The following is a 20,972-nucleotide window of genomic DNA, read 5'->3' as shown; positions in this document are numbered from 1 at the left end:
AAAATAAAATAATAAAACAAAAGATTTTAAGAAGAGTCAAAGATTAAAAGCAGAATGATCACATAGCATGATGAGAATAGGATTTTCATTTTTTACCATGGAGGTTATACATGCCAAGGATTTTAGTGAAATGAACAAGATGAAGAAAATTATGGAACTGTAACACAGAGTCTTTTGTAGAATTTATTCTTATATATAAATGGGGATAAAATGTTGATGGGCCTTTTCAAACTGGATATGTTGTTATCAGGTAATGTGACAATGCATTACACCAATATAGTGGCAATAGTTTACCATCATAACATTCATAACGTTCCATCATAACATTCATAACTTGGATGGTGACAAGCACCATCCATTCCCATGGAAATTATAGGCTTTATATTGGAAATACTTTATCTATTATTTATTATTATGTTTACTCAAAGGAAAGTATTCGTGAAAGAAGCTTGCTATGAAGAACACATTACTTTCACTTGCACAAGTTATATTTGTGCCTCACATTTTTAATTTACAGTTCTGATTGTAAGATTTGATTTTTTGACATTTATGAATGTCTCATCCATTGATGTTCTATACCAGCAAAGAAGAGAATTCAGGTAAGTGAAATTCTTTCAAAAAGGAGCTATGCAAATCTGCCCTTTGAAGTTTGTTTTATTTATATTAGTGTTGTCAATTTGAAAATCAGTTTAATTAAAAACAATTACAGGTTGATGTGATGGAGGTATTGTATCCTTAGACTTCCTTGCATGCAAGATGTGAGAAGATGTGTTAATTGAAATAATGCCAACCATGTCCATAGTATGCATACCAAGTGATTTCACATGCAAGAAAGGTGTAGTTATGGAAATGAAATAAATAAAAAAGGCAAAATATTGCAAAACAAAATATTTTATTAGGTGCAAAACAAACTGTATGCAGTATATATTAGCTATTTTACATCTTCGTAAAAATTAGTGAGCATTCTCTCCAAAACATATTAAGGCTGTGGTATTCATTTTCAGAATCCAAACATACAGCATTCAAAAAAAATCTATAGTATTTTCCCTTACACATGCAGCAGACACCAGTGAACGTCACATGTATTTCAACTTGGGTTCAAACATAATTTCTGCTCCATTTGAGAGTTTACAACTGAGAGAATCTCTTACTTCAAGTTCGAGCACTCTGAATTCTAACAGCTCATTCTGGTCTTTTGCGTCCTGCATCTCGTTCTTCAGCTGATGCTCTTCCAGCTCCATTTTGTAAATCTAGGCGATAACAAAATTTCATAATACTAAACTATAGAAGAAGCTGTGTATCCAGTTATGAGCACTGATTCTCCACACCCATAAGAGGAAATTAAATGCTCCACAAAGAATTGCTTATTAAAATAGCAAAAGTTAAATTCTAAGTCCAAAACTTTTGGCCCAAAATGCCTTTCCAAATTCCAGATCCTAGAAACACGTATGTATGTTCTTTATGCATCTTAGTACTACCACTGGAGTGGATGTCATTGTTTGTGTGCATAAAATTAAGCATGTAAGTGAATGCTTGCAAGAGCAGAACCTAAGTCAAAACTTTCAACTGACTTCAAATAGGGCCTGCATGCTTGGATGGTTGGACACCAACCTTGGGAGGGAGAAAAGAACTTTACTGGCTCATGAGTAGATGCAAACTGCTCACGGAGGATGGTCATTGACTATTCTTGCTTGGGCCTTTCCTGAGACAAGTCTACATAAAGCCATTTTGGAAGTAGATATAAGAAGTTTAGGTATATCTTGACGGCAATTAAAGACAAAAAATGAATGCTGAATGTTTAACAATTAACTCAGTAGTACTGGCGTAGAAATGAAGAGTATGTAAACTCAAATGGTCTGTTCATATTTACTTTGCATCACTTATTAGATCTTTAAATCTTCCAAATACTTCCCAACACTAACTAACTAACATTCAGAATACCCCTGTGAGATTGGCAGGAAAGCATTTACATACTCTATTTTACTAATGTAGCAACTAAGCACAGGAAGATTACACAATTTGCTGGAAGCCATGCAGCCCAGTGAGAACCACTGTTACCATTCACAACTTCCCAGCTCTCAGGGTACATCTAGACTGCAGAGTTTTTCCGGCATACCATAGGTATCCAGGAAAAACTGTGCCGCATCCAAGGAACGCGCATGCTCTTCCAAAAAAAATTTCAGAAGATGCCTTTTTTTGGCATTTCTGTAAACCTCGTTTTATGAGGAAGAAGGGATGTTCCAAAAAAGGGATTTTTTCCCCACATTTTGGCATCCCTGTAAATCTCGTTTTACATGGAAGAAGGGATGTTCCGAAAAAGGGTTTTTTCCCAACATTTCCCATAGACGGGCCAAATAATGGAAAAGCCTCTTCTGGAAAAAGAAGCAGAAAAAGTTACGCAAATTGTGGTTCACAATTTACGTATCTTTTTCTGGAAAACTGTGTAGTCTAGACACAGCCCCAGAGATGTTCTCGTGGCAAAAGATATAATGTTGCTTTCATATGGCCTCATCTAGGGAGATGTTGCATGCCCTTACCTATTTCATGGCTGTGAGAAACATGTATCAGACCAAAAATAAGCTCTCCCCTGTGAAATCTGATGTCTCCTTGTTCCTATGGGCTCATCTAGACTACAGGGAACGGTTGAATGAAGATATGCAAATTCCGCAGGGAATTTGCATATTCTCTTTCTACCATTCCGTGTAGTCTAGATACGCCCTAGAAGAGCCGCAGCAAAGGGGGCCTTCTAGCTCCAACTGGGCAGGGAAGGGACAGGACTTATCCTTTCCCTGAACACTGCTTTGAGGGTGGGGAGGCCAGAAGGACCAGATCATACCCACCAATGGGTGCCTCTTCCTATTGCCAGATGCTCTCTGGGATTGGGCAGCAGCCTGAGGTTCTTGCGGCTGCAGCAGGCAGATGAATCTGATTTGCCCTGTGCTGCTGGGAGCGCCTTAAGTGTCACTTGCTGTTGTAAAAATTGTCAATAAAATCCTGTCAAGGTTCAAATGACCTTTCTTGATCTCATTGAAACAAGCTAATAATGGCATCTGGATGGGGGAGGGTGGCACACACCCTGTAGGATGATGTCTCCTGCAGTTGTGGAGTGATGGGGGCCAGAAGAGAACGTGGAGCAGGAGGTGCAGAGCTTTCTGCACCAGGAGAGCTACCCCTTCGCAGGCTGGCTAGGACTAGCAGGTAGGAGCCCCTGGCTGGGGGACTCCCTGCAGCATGGGGGACATCAGACTCACCTCTATCTCTTGGAACATCCAGTGGCTGCAGGAAGCTTTCTAGTTGCTGCCTTCAGAGTCCAGCTCTGAAGGCAGCACAGCAGAGAGGGTGGTAATCCCATGACCCCCTACAATAGTTTTGGAAACCCCCACCCCACACCCCGACACACATAATTTCCTTTTGGGTTGGGACCCCTTCGTTACAATACCATGTAATTTAAGGTTCGAACAACAAAATTAGAAATTTACCAACTTTCAGCTCCTATGGCCATGAAATTGGCCACAACGGCCTGTGACTTTGGTGCAGCCCTACGTAAGACAGTGCTTTTAACATCTGTAAAAGTGTCTGAATGAAGTATAAGCCTAGCTGAGGTTCTTTAGTCATGGATCTTTCTTTGACTCTCCTTTCTGTTAAGTTTTTAAATTTATAACATAATTTTAATTTACTAATTAAGAGGCCTCATTCTCTGTGGTACTTAGTGCTCTCAACTCTCTCATCAAAGTCCATGGAGAATGATCAATGCCTTGAAGACACTCAGTATCTCAGGCCCTAAATAACAAATTTCGATTCTATTAAATCACGCAATCGTAAAGTGATCAATGCTGCTTGAAATACTTGGTTCTCCATTTAAAAAAAAAATCAAATAAAAACAGGTGATCCCATTAAATAGAACAAATTGAGTAGTACTGACCACAATCCAAAAGCGTCCTGCAATTCTGCTATACCTTTTATTTTTGCATAACCCAGCTACCTTTCCTTTAATATTATTATTTCATATTTATATTGTGGTATTTATATTGTGGCATTTCAAGGCCTCAACCTGGTTGAGTCCCCAATGAGAGAGAGATTTTACACATAACAAGCCTTCCCCCCCAAAAGAGCTCATAATTCTATAGCATTTTAATCTCCGTCAGTTGAAAATTGTTTGAATAGGAAAGAAAAGTTAAGTGTTGACGTGTCAAGGTAAAATTAACACATCCTTTTCCTTTGAAGAGAAGTGATTAGATGGCACCTTGATTGTGAGTACATACCTTTTCTAACAATTCCTGGTTTGTTCTGATAAGGAGCTGCTTTTCTTCTATCCATTTTGAATCCTGTGAGAGGAAAAAGTAAAAAAAACCCACACACCTATTTTTCAATAAGAATTATATGATTTCAGTCATTACCTCAAATAAAAACCACATCAAAGAGCAAAACCCATTCTAAATATTTGGAGGACTGGTGAAAAAATAATAAATCCCTACTTCTTTTTAGTTCTGCTTTTCTTTCTTACTTCATACAACTGAATCATTTACATATTAAAATGTTAAATGCATATATGTATATGCTGTCATGTAATTGCCCAACTTAGTTTAAGATTACTGTTACTGGAAATTAGTCCTTTTTCTTCACTCAAAGGTTTTCAGCTTGGTCTGCAGCTTTGTTTTACAATGTAGTTCTTTTAGTTCTTTTAGCTCTATGATATACTCCTTTACGGGGAAATGGAATGAAAGCATTGAATCACCCATAAGTAGTGCAACTAGAGTCCAGTGGCCTGCAGTCAGCAGTCCTCAACTGGAAATGAAAATGGGTAGAGGTGCAGCCTCTCTGGTGTGGAAAAGAAGGAAGGTGGTGGTGGCAGGTCTCCTCCAACTATTAAAAGGTCTGCATTTCCATTTCATAACATGGGATCCTTGGTATGTTGACATCAAGGAGTCTCTTTCCATATGGGCTTTGGATGAGGATCATAAGGCCCAATCCTACAAATTTTACTACCACTCTGCTCAATAGTGTTTGCAATATTATGCCCATATGGCTCTAATAATATGTTCAACCACTAACATAAGTGACACATTTGTTCCAAATCACCCCATGAATTTTTATCTAACAACAGGGAAAATTTATCTGAAATCTAAACCAGGTATAGTTCAGTATTCTGCCTGAGATTTCCTAAAATGGACATTTGGACACCCAAATGAATTGAGACTTGGGCAATCCTAGCCCAAAGCTGCTTTAAAATCTCAGCCCAAATCATGTTGATTCAGTAACTATTTACATCAACAAGTCTTTGCTGAGGCATTTCACAGATTTTTAATTATTGCCACAAAAGCAAATTATCAGTTATTGTAGACTGTTTATTAATTTTATATTGTCCCCACCGACACAAGACAAAAGTTCACATTTATTTTCATGCAGATATATTACTTCTTTGAGATGGAGGATTGTCTTGATTAGTTTTAAAAGAATTTACCAGGCTGAATCCTTAAAAGACCAAGAAACAGTAAAGGTACACTGAATAGAATTGAAGAACAATGTACAACACAAAGAAATACAAGCTAATAGACAGTTTCACATTTAAATGCGATGCTCAGAGGTAGGGAGGAATACAGTGGCAAGTTTTATTCTCCACTTTTGGCCTACAAGCACACAGGAAAGAACTCCAGGCATACAAAGACTTCTGAGGTGAACACCTCCAACCATGGACATGCTGAGAAGGGTCCCGTTTTCTTTCCAGTCTGCATTGTACACATTTTACGCAGGTTCAACTACTTTGGTCTACAATGGAAGAAATGCCTGATATGAATGTCCTCTGTTAAAGTTTAATTTTGTCTGAAAACAAGATATTGTCTCCTTTTAAAATGTGGCTATTTGGCGTTTGATCTGGACTTCAGTGGCAATTGTGGTTATTCAGGGATCTGATCCTGATCCTTTCAGGCCCTTATGTCTAATATTTTTGGGAGACATGGTATTATCTATTATTGTTAAATTATAAATAACCCTTTTTTAACTTACTGTAGTACTTTTCATATTGGAACCTCAAAATCCTGTTCAGAGGTAAGTTTTATCATTACTCCTACTTTACATCTAAGGAAACACAGGCTCAAATAAGGTTAATGAGAGCCTTCAGCACAGTTGAAAATTAGATTACTTATTTAGCCATCTAAATATAGATTTGGGAGCCTTACACTAGGCACCCATTTTTTGAAATTCTTGACTCTTACTGTTTGCTTGTTTAACTTTAGAAAAGTCATGTGAGCACACTCTGCCTGTGTTAAAAAATAAGCATGATAATCTTCACAAATGCATTTTTGAAAGTATGTTGCCTGATTCATAATGCTTTGCTCTAAGCATTAGAGAGTACTGCCTCACCTTTGAGTGAACTATTCACACTTAATCATGATGACCTCAAGCTAAATAATTATTTTTAAAAAATCACATTATTCACAGAAAGTTAGTTTATTTCAAATAGAAATTTATTGTGTCAATTATAGGAACTGACAGTTTAGCACTACCATATAACTAACCAGTAAGCAGGTGTGGATATAACAGAGCCCCTCAGGAATGATTTCTGATGAAGTTTTAAACCCACAGAAGACAATTTTTTATTGCACAATACTGCCACCACTTGCACATTTACTTTCTCTGGATTACTAGGTGATAAATGAGTGCAATGTGGTTAAGAATCTTAAAAGGTAATAAATGATCAAACCGAATTTCTAAACAAACCTATTATACTCATCAATTTTAAAACACAAATAAAAAACTTATTTTATGTATGTATTCATTTTCACTCGGATTGAATTTACATGCATGGTGTTTAGACTTTACAGTTTCATAGTACAGTATTTTGTTAATGCTTTAGCGATGCAGCATTTGGTCTACAATTCCTGCAGCTTTATTTGCCAATATACTAAAGTGACAACAGATTCTCAAAAGCTGGTAGTCTTCACAAGTTTATTTACCCTTTGGAAGCCTTAGGGACTTGGAAGATTTTAGATTTCATAACCTACTGCCCAATTCTGTTTTATTTTACATACACACACACTTTATTTACATAGCACTTGTTAAGAAATTTGGTGCTTGTGGGCAAGCTAGCAGTATTATTTATATTCTCCTTAATTTGGTAAAGATTTCTTTGTACTCAGCAGCATTCTTAAGAAATACATCTTGCATAGAATAAATTGTTATAACATGGAGTGAACTTAAAATAAAAAGTTTATGAAATATTTCAATACTAATTATATGTTTTTATTTTCCTTTTATAAATATACTTTTGGATGCAACTTATTACTATGTAACACTTAAATTTTTAAATTAATTTTTCAGCAATAAACATGGTATAAAAATAATACAGCCAAGAAATTCTGAAGAGATATTTTTAGTTATAAAACTGAACACCTTTGAAATGCACATTCATAGTTCTGTGCAAATGAACACTGAAGACCCTGAACACTGTCTCTGACAAAAGCCAGGATTTACCCATGCTAAGCTCTATCTAAAAACTATATTGAGATCCAGGTCCCAATTTCAATATAAGTGATGCTGATGAGAGTTGAGAGCATTCAGCTCATCACGGGATTTGACTAAGGGCCTATCCCAGTAATCAAACACACTTTTAGTGGTTCTTGTTTGCAACTGAAATGTGTGTGATAGCAACAAATTTATAATTTTTCCAGCCACGGACCAGAAATGGTCTCCATGGGAAATTGATACCATTCATTTTGTTGAAATTATGGCCCAAACTTGTTCAGTGAAAGTAGAAAACCAGAAGATGGAGAAGCGCCTGGGCTGGGCAAGAAAAGGAAAAATTTAACAACCATGTTCATGCAGACATTGGCATATTCTGTTTTGGAAAACAAATCTTCAACAGGATTTTTTCCTGTCCGTATAATATGTTCTTTTAATCAGGTGGAATGATAACTAAGCCGCATCAGACATGTTAATACACCAGCAAGCAATGAAGATGACAAGAACACTGCTGCATGCAAAGGAAAGGATGATTTGACAGAGGGCATTAATAGAGCCTTTTACCTGTCCCTTTTCAATCAGTGATTTCTCCAGATCTTCAATTTTTGCCTGGTACCTGAGGAGATCAGCTTGCAGTTGTTCACGAGTCTGAAAAGGTTACAAAAAAAAGGATGCATACACTGTCACAATGGCCAACAGATTACGGTGTACCCTTCACGTGTACGAGTATCAGAGGGATAGCCGTGTTAGTCTGAATCTGCAAAAGCGGCGAGGAGTCCTGTGGCACCTCATAGACTAACCGAAGGTTTGAAGCATAAGCTTTCGTGGGCAAAGACCACGTGCATCTGACGAAGTGGGTCTTTGCCCACGAAAGCTTATGCTCCAAATCTTCGGTTAGTCTATGAGGTGCCACAGGACTCCTCGCCCCTTCATGTGTAGTTTACTGAAAAAAAAATCAAATACTGATAAATTCAATATTTCCTGTTCATTGTTAGCTAGTGAAGTAAACTTCAATTGTTTTCAATTAAACTACAATATTTATTTGGTGAAGAATTTACCTAATTCATTTTCACACAATATTTTTCCTTCATAAACTAAGAAACACATAACCTAATGGAAAGCACTTCCTAAAAAACTAATGCTAGAAAATCAGTACCAAGCAGACAGTAATGATAGTGTTTGCAACACTTGGTGTTTACTTGAGACACTTTAAATAAGTGTGGTGTGTGTAAAATGTGTATGACGATAAACTTAAATACAGCTCACTGTACCTGAATACTGCACACCACCCCAATTTAAGAATTTATGCCACTGACAAGTCAGTCAGTTTTATTTATTTATCCTTCAAGATAAGTACTTCCCTTATGGGTGCTGTGTCACTTCAGCTGCAAAGCTTCCTCAGTTGGTGCTTGATTACGTGGGGGCACTGAACACCTCCTTCAAAGTATTGAGGCCCTCATCTCTAAGGAACAACTGGAAGTATTTAGGCCAGAATTATAAAGCTAGTTTAGAGATTCAGGCACTGCAAGATCCCCATTAGTAGGATTTTTTAAAAGTGCGAAATCATCTATCTGCATCTCTGGATTTCTAAATACCTTTAAAAAAATCTGGCCCTTGGTAATCAACAGGATTAAGCCCTTGCTGAACACACTGAATTTCAATTCATGACCTCCCAGAACTGGGCCTTTTAAGACATAACCAACTGAAAACCTTCCAGATGAGTCAGTCGTGAAAAGGATAAGAAAACCAGTTAGGCCATCAGGTACAAACTCCATTAAAGTGCATTTCTTCAAATGCCTAAATGCTCTTACTATAGAAAAAAATCAATCCCCAATACCTTCTACACCCTAAACAGAGGAAAGACAATCAAATACAAAAATGCTTCGGAAATTTTATTGTAATAAAATATGTAACCATGTCCTTTTAAAAGAAGTAAAATAACTTCTTTTGTCACCCTGGGGACTACAATGAAAGACAGCTGCGATTATGTGATTAAGAGCAGCATGGCAGATGTCATTCAAGCAACCCACTGTGCTCAACAGCTAGAGCACTGACTAAAGTAGGGGTGGGCAATAACTGGCCCATGGGTGAATGCAGTTCATCAGAGTTAGCCCCTGGCCAGCCGCCAGCACTTTATTTACCTGCATCTCTGCAGATATGGCCGCTTGAAGCGCCCATTGTCCATGGATTGCCGGTCCCGGCCTATGGGAGCTGTGGAAAGCAGTGTCCTGGTTCACGCTGCTTCCTTCAGCTCCCGTTGGCTGGGAAGAGTGATCCACAGCGAATGAAAGCTTCAAGCTGCTGTACTTGCACAGGTGTGAGTAAATGAAGCTCCAGCAGCCCTTCCAGGGATAACCTTGATGAGCCACATCTGGCTTACTGTCCACCCTTGGATTAAAGGCAGAAATTGATAGCAGATGTACAACAAAAGACTTATTTTCTTATTTAAGATAATGTGGAATATTTTCTTGACACATTCTTTGACTCTTCTATACATGATCATATATTTCAGAGGCTCAGTCCACTACATTCCTCTTAATGTTCAAAGTCAAGGGACACAGCAGAAAAACAACAGAAAACCATTTAAATGCATCCTTTAAAATTAATTTAATCTGATCTGGGACCACAAGCATAGAAAGTCAGTATGGCTGGACCAGGAATCAGGAACTTCATGCTCTATTCCTACAGTAAACACTGGCCTGCTGGATGACCATGGGCAAGTTTATTTTGTCTCTCGCTACCTCAGTTTCCCCATCTGCAAAACTGGGATAATGATATTGGCCTCCTTTTTATTAGTAAGTTTCAACAAGTCCTGCAAAATGCTATATAAACGCTAAGGTTCTGCTACTGATATACAGTCATTGTTGCAGAGTGGAGTTAAGGCTGCCTGGGAGCCTGGGCTCCCCCGCAGCCTAAAACGTTTCCAGCCGAGGAGGCAGGAAACGTTTCTCAGCCCCTCTAATTTCAACAATATATATTCGTACCTGCTAAATGTGTAGATTTTGACAAATCGGCAAATTCTAATTAGAAAACGTTGTGTGAAAATTTTCCGACCAGCTCTACTAGGCAGCATGGCATAGTCATGGAACATGTCAACACACTGTGAAAGGGGTTCTGTGCCAAGCAAAACACAGATGGATAAACATAGGTGCTCTTTAAATCCTCCACACCCACTAATAATTGACAATCATTCTGGGAGGTTGGAACTAGGTATTTCTAATTCTCTCAAGTTACTGCATTTCAAACAGCTCATATGTAGTATGTGAAAAATTAGTTCAAGAGCAGAGCAATACTGCACTGCTATGCATTTTATTCCAGTCAGATCTCTTTCTCTCTGACCTGGCAAGAGCAGAAAATGCTTGAGACGCACTGTTCTGGAGGGGAAGAAGTTCACGTTAGTTCATCTCAGTTTTTGTCTAGAAAGTGAAAGAGGTGGTGTCAGGCAAGGAAAGAATGGAGTGACCCAGAAAACTTCACAGACACAGAAGACTCCAAGAAATCATTTTCTAAAGGATTTAGAAATCAGAAAGAATTGTTTGCACTGATCAATAAGACAATGCGTAGCACTGTGAGAAATGAAAATATTATAGTGGCTATAAAAACATTTGGTTTGTAAGACTGAAGGCAGGGATGTAGCACACACTTTCACCATGTCTTCACATGACCCTGCATCTGAAGTAATTTAATAGAGGATACCACTCAAGGCTGCTGATGACAGTGGATGAAGGAGTAAGCGGGAAGCTGCTCTGGGGCTTAAAAGGGCCTGGAGCTCATAAGAGCTGCCAGAGCCCTGTGTCCTTTAAATCACTGCTGGAGCCCCACACGGCATGGTCCAGGAGGTGCTGTGGGCTGGCTGGGGCAGGATAGCCCTCAGCACTACCCTTTCCAGGCAGCCCAGAGCCAAGGCTCCCCAACTTGCCCAGGACCCTGGCAAGTCTGTCACCAGCCCCGATACCAGTTCAAGTTTTAGGTCCATGCTGAGATGTGCTTGGTGCACGACTGGTTGGATGAGGCAGAGTCGCCAGAACAGCACAAAAGGGAACAGCTAGGGGAATGAGGACCTGGCTCTTAAAATTTAGTGATTCACTTTAAAGTGTCAGAGTTTAAGGCTACAAAGGGACCACCAGGACACCTAGCCCAACCTTCTGTAGGACACAGGCTACTAGCATTCAGCCACCCCCACGCTAATTACATTACCTAGAACTAGATTACAGTATTACAGCCCTCAGGTAAGGGCTGTAATTATTGTGTGCTACTGAAGAGAAGAGGAGGGACTAAGGTGCACCAATGCACAAGAGCCTGGTATTGATCGAGTGAGCTATTGATAGACTGAGAGTAGACGGAGTATATATGGTTTTTTTGACGCATGGGCGATAAAGGAAGAGAAGAGAAGATTATGAAGGGTGATTTCTGCTGAGACAATGAGTTGTTAAGAGAGTTGCAGAGGGAGACTGGCAGAGAGCAGACAAACAGAGCAGCACCAATTAGTTCTCTAACATGCATTAGATATCTAAAGTGCACCCTTACCCTAGAGGGTGTTGAGAGGATGAAATCAATGAATGCCTTTGAGGACCATATATGTGTTCAGATGGATGCTTGTTTTAACAGGGCAAACTGTTAGTTCAGTAGTATTAGATGAGAAATATTAATTGAAAATTATGCCGTTCATTTATCCTACTGAATTGCCTTAAGGACAGATCCAGTTCAGAATTGTTTTGGGCTCTTTGTTTCCATGTCTGACACAAATATCTGTTATAATGTGATAATTCATCCTTTGTAAAGCCATTGTTATGGCAGCCACATGCAATTTCTGGTGGCCTGTATTTCTGAATTAGAAAGCATTACTTAAAAACAGGACTATTTTAATACACTGTGAGTGATTTAAAAAAGGAAGGATAAGATGCATTTTGAAACCACTTTTCCAAAAAGGTCTGGTAAATCTAGCAAAATTGTTTCACTATAATATTCTCTAACCCTCAAAAGCACTTAATTAAAACGTTTACTACATTGCAGTCCACTGACCTGCAAATGCACATTTCACATGAGGGGTATTTGATTTATGAGAAGTTTCAATAAAAATTGTTTACCCTTGCTTCTCTCTCTGCATCCAGTGTCCCACCAACTTGCTCTTGAAGTAATGCATATGCTCTTTGTAAAGCTTGATATTCTCTGGTCAGCTGACAGAACCTTAATTCAGCTTCTTCTTTCGGTGTACTCTTAAAAAGAATATAAAAGCAAAATAGTATATTAGCTTCTCTGGCTTTATACAGTAAACTCTTTGTGCAGGCAAAACAAGGCTAGCAGTAGTTTCAGATTATAAAGTAGGTAGTAGAAAATACAGAAATTGACATATTTCATTACTATATATTATTATTTATTTTATAGCCTTTTGAACTGCAAAATTGCTAAGAATGAGCAAAAAGGACAAGCAAGAACTTGATCCAGGACTTGGGCTTACAAAGGGGTCAAGGACTCCAACAGCCTAAGTATGAAAGTTTGTTAAAAACACAGGCAGTCCCCGAGTTACGTGGATCCGACTTATGTCGGATCCGCAGTTACGAACAGGGCTTTTCTCGCCCCGGAGGACGCGAGCGGCAGGACACCCAGATGTGCCCCGGTCCCGCCGCCCGCGTCCTCCGGGGTGAGAAAAGCTGCTCCGCGTCTCCCTGGTCTGCTGGGGGGGAGCCTCCCCCAGCAGACCAGGGAGAGGCGGAGCAAAGCCGCGGAGCACGTGGACAGTGGGACAGCCCAGACATGCCACGGCTGTCCCGCTGCCAGTGTCCTCCGAGGCTTTGCTCCCCGTCTCCCAGACTAGGGAGACGGGGAGCAAAGCCTCGGAGCAAAGCCTTGGAGGACACCGGGAGCGGGACAGTCTGGGCTGTCCCACTGCCCTCATGCTCCGCAGCTTTGGTCCCCGTCTCCCTAGTCGCGGCGCGTCTGGGCTGTCCCGCTGCCCGCGTCCTCCACGGCTTTGCTCCGCGTCTCCCTGGTCTGCTGGGGGGATGCGGGCGGGACCGCGGCACGTTTTGGCGGTCCCGCCACCCGCGTCTCCCTGGTCTGCTGGGGGGGGGGCGCGCAGCTAGTGTGCCCCCCCCCAGCAGACCAGGCTTTTCTCGACGACGACGCCTGGGGTAGAGCAGCTGGGGCGCTGCCGGATTGGTCCCGCAGCGCCGCTCCTCGGCGCTACTGGACCAACCCGGTAGCACCCCAGCTGCTCTGCCCCAGGCATCCCCAAGTTAGCCGCTGCTGAAACTGACCAGCGGCTGACTACAGGAAGCCCGAAGCAGAGTTTCTCTGCCCCGGGCTTCCTGGAATCAACCGCGGATCAGTTTCAGCAGCGGCTGACTTGGGGACACCTGGGGTAGAGCAGCTGGGGTGCGGCGCTGCGGGGACCTACCCGGCAGCACCCCAGCTGCTCTGACCCAGGCGTCCAAATTCAGCCGCTGTTGAAACTGATCAGCGGCTGATTCCAGGAAGCCCAGGGCAGAGCAACTCTGCCTCGGACTTCCTGTAGTCAGCCGCTGGTCCGTTTCAGCAGCGGCTGAATCTGGACGCCAGTTCCGACTTACGTACAAATTCAACTTAAGAACAAACCTACAGTCCCTATCTTGTACGTAACCCGGTGACTGCCTGTATCCCAAACAATATCACAAGACTCAAAAATCACAAATTCATCTCAAAACAATAATAAAATACGAGACCCTGTAAATAAGCTAGGTAGAATATGGTAGATGGGCCTAGGAGTAGAAGATAGAGAGGGTATAAATGAAGGTAGAAAATATGATAAAGTAAACACATTAGGGAAACCTTGATTTAACATCCTATCCTAGGCTTTGCAATTCCTTACTGCAGCCCAGTTACAATGCTTATTATGTAGATTACAGGAAACTGTCCACATATATTTACTATTTAGGCTTTGATGAATTGACAAAACTTCTCTCGATATCAAAATTGTAGCAAGAAGGACCTGACAATTCAAAAATAGTCAAATAAATCATAATATAATAGATATATCTACTGTGAAGCAGCTGTGTATTTTGTTAGTGCAAGTGCCCACTGATTTTTTTCATAAGCAAGAGCTAACGTGATAAAAAATTCTATTTCTCAAGCACTCCTCATATTTGCCAAGTCTGATTTAATTAGGGTTAATTCTGAAAGCATCAGGACACAGACCCTAATGCTGTCACTTACTAGCTGTGTTGCAATGGCTAAGCTATAGGAGTGTGGTTTTTGTAGATTTCAACCAAAAGGGATCAATGTGATCATCTAGTTTAACCTCCTGCACAAGGTAGGCCATAGACCTTCCCCTCAATAAGTCAAAAGTATGTCCAATCTTGATTTTAAAATTTCAGTTATGTAGAAATCATCATGACCCTTGATAATGGCTAATTACTCATACTATTAACAATTCATACCTTACTTCCAATCTTTTACTCAACTTAAAAGTTTTCAAGTTGCAAATGCAGACAATACTGAAAAATAGGAAAAATATTTCCATTCATTTTGTATGTTGTTTTATTATGAAGACACTCTGCTACTTACATCATCCAAGTCTTCTTCTGGCGTTGCAGGTGTTCTGTCGGTTTTATCTGTGTTATAGGATGTTACAGATGAGGTTTCCGAGTCAACTGATTCTTCATCAAATCCAAAAAATGTCTCCACAACATGCCTCTGAAAAGTCAGTTTTTCAAGGTTACCAATAGGTCTTTCAGTAATAATTTATAACCTGGTTAAATAGACAAGTAGATGGAAAACAAAGTCTTCTGTAAACACTATTCTAGCTTTAGTTCCAAGATGCTTTGATTTTTTTCTCAAAAGGACAAGAGGCTTAAGTTGGGACACCTTTGCAGTCTTGTTGATTTCAATCAATCCACTAAGATCTGTAAGTTTATGTCCCTTGATCACAAACTGAGGGGGCTGGCAAGATCGTCATTAGAGAAAGAAGAAAGAAAGTGTTGCTCCCACGATATGTATGCACATTTGAATGCTGGTAAAGAAATTATTTCTGTCCGCATCTGTTACTCGAGTGCTTCAAAGAATCAAACTGCACATTGCAGTGGCTACAAATACATTCATGCTGTACCATAAGTATAAAACACACTTAACCACACAGAAAATCGTACATGTTTTGAGATATTAGATAACCAGCCTATTGAGATGCAACATACAAGAGGGTACTAGAACAGGGGTATATCTTATTCAAAAGATTTATTCATCGATATTTGTCACTCACATAATAGATAATTCAAATAGTAAAAAGAAAAACAAAAAATCAGAAAGTAAAGCTTAAAATATCTATTGTTAAAAATTATTGATATCAGTTTGAAGATATCAGTTAATATATCTTAATCTATCCAAAATACAATCATTTTAAAAATAAGAAAAATGTGTTCTCTAGAACAAAAAAATAAATACCAGCATGCTTAAGGAAAATTAATCTTTATTTTCATTTAAATATTAATTTTCACTAAATAACTCACAGATAGCATAACATCTAATTAATATGTATAAAATATAACAAAACGACATAAAAGGATGTAGGCAGTAGCATATACATAATACCAATCATAAAGATATTACATCACCTACCAATGTCAGGAGGCTAATTAAAAGTCACAATTGTAATAATCCTGTATAGGACTGATTTAAAAAAAGTAAACTGGTCTTAAAATTATCAACCTTTTTCTTCTTCCCTTCCTTCAATTTTTTGAAACAAATTATACACAGAAAATTCTGCTGCTTGAAAAACAAAGCCACTGTACAAGCATTCACTTGTGAAAATGAAGCTCTCTTAGTTCTTACACTTGAAAATTATTTGAAAGATACCATCAGTCAGTACACAACATTTCTGCAATTTTTCACAAGCAAAAAGTCAGCATTTCCTCAATCACTGAGCTTAGAATAGTTTAAAAAATAAAAGCAGGCCTCCAACCAAAATTATTTACCAGAAAGCCACCTAGTGAATTCAACACTGACAAGTGTAACGTAAGATAAATTTAGCTATCTTTATATAGTGTTATGAGCCGTTGTGCTCACCCTACAGAAGATTCTAGAAACTAGCAAAACCAAGTCCTCCTTACAGTTTACAATTTACCCATGAGCTTTTCTTCAACTTCCAATTACAGTGAATTCTACCAACTAGCTCAGCACTATCTCTAATTACCAGCAAATGACTTCACATACTCTCCTACTACTGTAGGCCTCCACACTATTGTGAAACTGTACTTGTTGCTTTCAACAGAGCTAAGAACATAACCTCAAAGTTCTCATCACATCACGTCTCTTAATATTTCACTGCCATGTTGGCTTGAAGCACAATTTGAGTGTTGCTCCTCACTCAACCACCTGGTGCTTTCAATTGGAGTGAGCTGATGTGTTGGAGACACAGGTGAAGTTTACTGGTTACTGCAGCTCGAGCTAGTAACACAATGGGGATACAAGCCATGTCTTAACTTAGACAACTCATCAATTGCTAATCCAAACATCTGTGCTTCTCATAAAACCATTCTCTGTAGGGTGACTATTGAGAGAGGCAGTGTGGCCTTGTTGATAGGGAACAGGAAACTTGGATTCAATTCCTAGATCTACAGGTACTACAGGCAGTCCCCGAGTTACATGGATCCAACTTATGTCGGATCCGCAGTTACGAACGGGGCTTTTCTCGCCCCGGAGGACGGGAGCGGTGGGACGCCCAGATGCGTTTCTTCATTATAAGTCCTTTAGGCTACATCTAGACTATAAGCCTCTTTCAAAAGAGGTGTTTTCAAAAGATATTTTTGAAAAAGCCTCTTTCAAAAAAGAGCATCTACACTCAGGCAGTCGGGATGCTCTTTTTCGAAAAAGCAGTTTGCATTACATAGCGCCTTTTTTCAAAAGGGCACTTTCAAAAAAAAGGCTTTATTCCTCGTAAAACAAGCAGTCTAGACACAGAGGAAGTTTTTTTCGAAAAAAGGCCACTTTTTTCAACAACAAAAAAACCCTGTAGTCTAGACACACCCTTAGAAAGGAACAAATAAATCATGGTCCATAATCAATCTACGAACCAAAGAAATAATACCCAGCAATAATACAGAGAGCATCAGCAGCTTCAATAAACTGAGGACAAAAGAGTGTTCATCAATATTGAGATGTTCTTTGCAAAGCTTCAGACAATCTGATTTTATAAATAATTCCGTGTGAGTGCCTGTTGCTTTAAGAAGAGGTATTCTCATAGAATAAAAACATCACACAAAAGATTGGTCTTCTTGGTTTATATAATTGGGACTTCTCGATTACCGAGAATTATTTAAAAATATAATAATTACAGGTTAAACCTCTCTAGTCCAGCACTCTCTGGTCCAACATGATATTAGCCAGATGTCTGCTTATCATGGGTGTGGTCCCATAAAGTGTGTTTACAACTACCAGTTTTGGCTCTCAAGAATGCTGTGCTGTTATTTAGCTCTAATTTACCCTAAATGTCTTCTAAGAGCACAGTAAGCAGTAGAAGTGTCGATAATGCTGCTAAACAATATTGACCTCCTATGGTTCAGCAAATTCTCTAGTTCAGCACCAATCAGGTTCTGAGGGTGCCAGACTAGAGAGGTTCAACCCATACTAAACTATCGATATATAGGTAAACTTGTTATTAAGCGTATTTAAACACATCATTGGCACCAAGCCTCTGGGAAACAACCACACAATTTAATAAATAATGTAAGTAAATGATAATTAGATAGGGGAAATTAATATTTCCCAAGCCATGAAGACACTCAAAATCTTCAAGGATAGTCAGGGTTTTCTAAATACTGCCTATACTTGAGTATAATACTTCGCATTTGGAGTGAATCTGTTTAATTTACTTTTTATAAACACTGCTACTTACTATACCTCAATGGAGAATTTGTCTGTCTGTTTTTACATTGATTAAAAATTTGCTGGGACACAATGTAGTATTTAGCCATTGCACAATAACAACATTTATGAATTACATCATGAGATGATCACATATTGTCATTCAAATTATCAATAATTACTGAATATTGTTGTCAGTGTGGCAGCCTAATATTTGTAGCAACCGGCTATAAAATTGATTCATAACCAACACATAACACATTAATTGTCAGGGGACAGCTAGAGGAGAAAAAAATAAAGTAGAGACACAAAGTTAACAAAGTGTTAAGAAAATATTACTAACTGATAAACACTATGACAAACAATAAGGCAATACAGATATCTCTCTCTATACACACACACACACAGATTATGAGAGTGTATGTATTAATTACATATTAATTAAAATACATTTATAAAATATATGTATTCTTATAATAGGGCTTTTATTGTTTTGTTTGCTCTTTAACTATACTATTCATGTCAGATTTTTTTCTTAACATGAAATCCTTGAAATTATATTTGTATAAATAATAACAGTATAGATGGTTAATTAAAGGTGGAGGTTTTTTTATTTAAAGATATTAAACACTAAAATTTAGATCAAAACTGAGAGTAAAATGCCCATCTCAATAACCAAAGATATGCTGAAGTAAAATCTGAAATATTTGATAACATATAAATGGTGATGTAATTTTGGATTTGTATACTAATGTTTTCACACATACTTTTACAGTGTAATTGTGCATTAATTTCTGTAATTAACATTTAGAAGTTCTATAAGACTCATGATAAAGATATATAAAACTAATCAACTCGATTAACAACAAGACGTCCTATGGCATCTTAGACACCAACAAAATATAGGATTGTTCATATGCACATAAATATATCTAATTCAATCAAATGCAGCACTAATAGATAGATATCTGTATGCAATATGGGCTATATATTTTAAGACGCAGACTCTGCATCATATGATCCTATATATTTTTGTTAGATCCTAAGGGCATGTCTACACTAGGAATTTTTGTAATAAATAATAACTTCCAAAATAACTATTAATCTTCATGTTATTCCTCATGGAAAGCTGGAGTTATTATTTTGAAATAACCAGCTTGTTATTTCAAAAAACCAGCTTGTTATATTCAATAACCAGGCTTGGTAGTGTGGATGCTCTGCTTGTTATTTTGAAAGAAAGACCAGACCTTTGGTGCCACAAGACCACTTTTTAAGTTATGGATTAACATAGCTACAACTCTGAGACAATTTAATTAATGGTGACATAAAATCTGTGATTTAGAGTCTGTTTTAAAATATATAGACCATCTTGTATACAGATATCTATCTATTAGTACTGCATTTGATTGAATTAGATATATCATATGCATACAAACAATCTAATTTCTCTATAGCTTCCAACATGATTTAAATATTATATATCATTTTCAGGTCATTAATCAAAACAAAACAGGAGAAATTGCTAAATCATAAAGAACTAAATTACATGGTAATTTGAACAAATCAGCTATTAATGGATAGCTCTTACCTTCATGTTTATAAGTCATTTCCTGACAGCCAGAAAAATACAGGCACACCAAAGCACACAGACAGATAAAAAAAGAGAAATATAAAACAAGAAGTATGTATTCCATTGCTCTGGCCTGAAGACTGTACACTTTCTGTTATAACCACAAATGTAGCTCAGTTAATAAAACCTACAAAGCAGGAATTACAAAGTAGAGTCCCACAGTTTCACTTATAGGCATTTTTGTTGATTTCAAAGCAATGGCTCCAGTTTTCATTGTATTATTTTAATTACATTCTACAGGGAGGAAAAAGTCTTTTCAGGGTTATTTCTCTGTCACTTAGTTAAAAAATTAGAGACCTTAAAAATATTCTTATTACTTCAAAGAATGTGATGTTGAATGCAGTTATTAAGTAGTTTCTTTCAACTCTGATGCTTTGACTCAAAGAAAATCTAGGAGTTGGAGTGTGGAGGATGATTATCTCTCTTCTCTGGATACCCTGAACTCAATTATAAAGCTCCACCTCAATATGTTGTTACCTCTTAGAGACCTGAGACGGTTGCCAGAAACGTTCTACAGTTTCATCCATCCCCTGACAATTAGAAGATTGCTCAGCTAAAGCTACAGTGGCAACAGTAACCTAGTGCACTCCAAGCTTTAGAAACCAGCAAAAGAAATATGATTGGGAAAAACAAATGTGTCTTTGGAATTTCCAAAAGTATGCCAGCTGAATTAAAACTATTTCTATATGAGAGGGCTTCAAAGTCTACTAGACCAGGCAAGCAGACATGTTTCCTCTGAGATATCTTAAGTACCACAATATGAATTTAATGTACAGTAGACTTCCGATAATCCAGAACCTATGGGACCTATGTGGTGCCGGATTATCAGATATGCCGGACTATCAGGAGGTACTATAAGATGGTTTTTTATATATATATATATATATATACACACACACACACACACACACACTGTATACATTATATACTGTATATAAAGTTTATAAACCCTTTTTATTGTACATACTGTATACAGTATACTGTAATGTTTTCGTTTTTTAAGTCCTTTTTACCCTTTTTGCTCAGTTCAGCTGCTGCCGCTGTTACCTTG

At 38.4% G+C, this 20,972-nt stretch overlaps 2 protein-coding genes across 3 annotated transcripts in view; both read right to left on the bottom strand.

Annotated features, from left to right (window-relative positions):
* The window catches only part of JAKMIP1 (janus kinase and microtubule interacting protein 1), a 161,386-nt gene that overhangs the window by 6,941 nt on the left and 133,473 nt on the right, over window positions 1-20,972 (bottom strand). The window contains exons 12-16 of one of the 2 annotated variants that reach the window (XM_089777801.1): window positions 15,001-15,129; window positions 12,546-12,674; window positions 8,023-8,106; window positions 4,263-4,325; window positions 1,152-1,250 (exon numbers count right to left, since the gene is read on the bottom strand). In XM_089777801.1, the coding sequence (XP_089633927.1) occupies window positions 1,152-1,250; window positions 4,263-4,325; window positions 8,023-8,106; window positions 12,546-12,674; window positions 15,001-15,129 (504 nt within the window). Of the gene's footprint in view, window positions 1-658; window positions 1,251-4,262; window positions 4,326-8,022; window positions 8,107-12,545; window positions 12,675-15,000; window positions 15,130-20,972 lie in introns of those variants that run through there. The other variant, XM_089777802.1, reaches the window with a different exon arrangement.
* On the bottom strand, window positions 19,150-20,772 carry LOC142829681 (uncharacterized). Its single transcript, XM_075930760.2, has one exon. It carries the CDS (start codon window positions 19,983-19,985, stop codon window positions 19,791-19,793), a length of 195 nt encoding a protein of 64 aa, XP_075786875.1. The 5' UTR covers window positions 19,986-20,772; the 3' UTR covers window positions 19,150-19,790.

Source organism: Pelodiscus sinensis, chromosome 4, assembly GCF_052426305.1.
Source record: "Pelodiscus sinensis isolate ZL-2025 chromosome 4, ASM5242630v1, whole genome shotgun sequence".
Classification (NCBI taxonomy): Eukaryota; Metazoa; Chordata; order Testudines; family Trionychidae; genus Pelodiscus; species Pelodiscus sinensis.
This window is presented reverse-complemented; position numbering and strand designations above follow the sequence as displayed.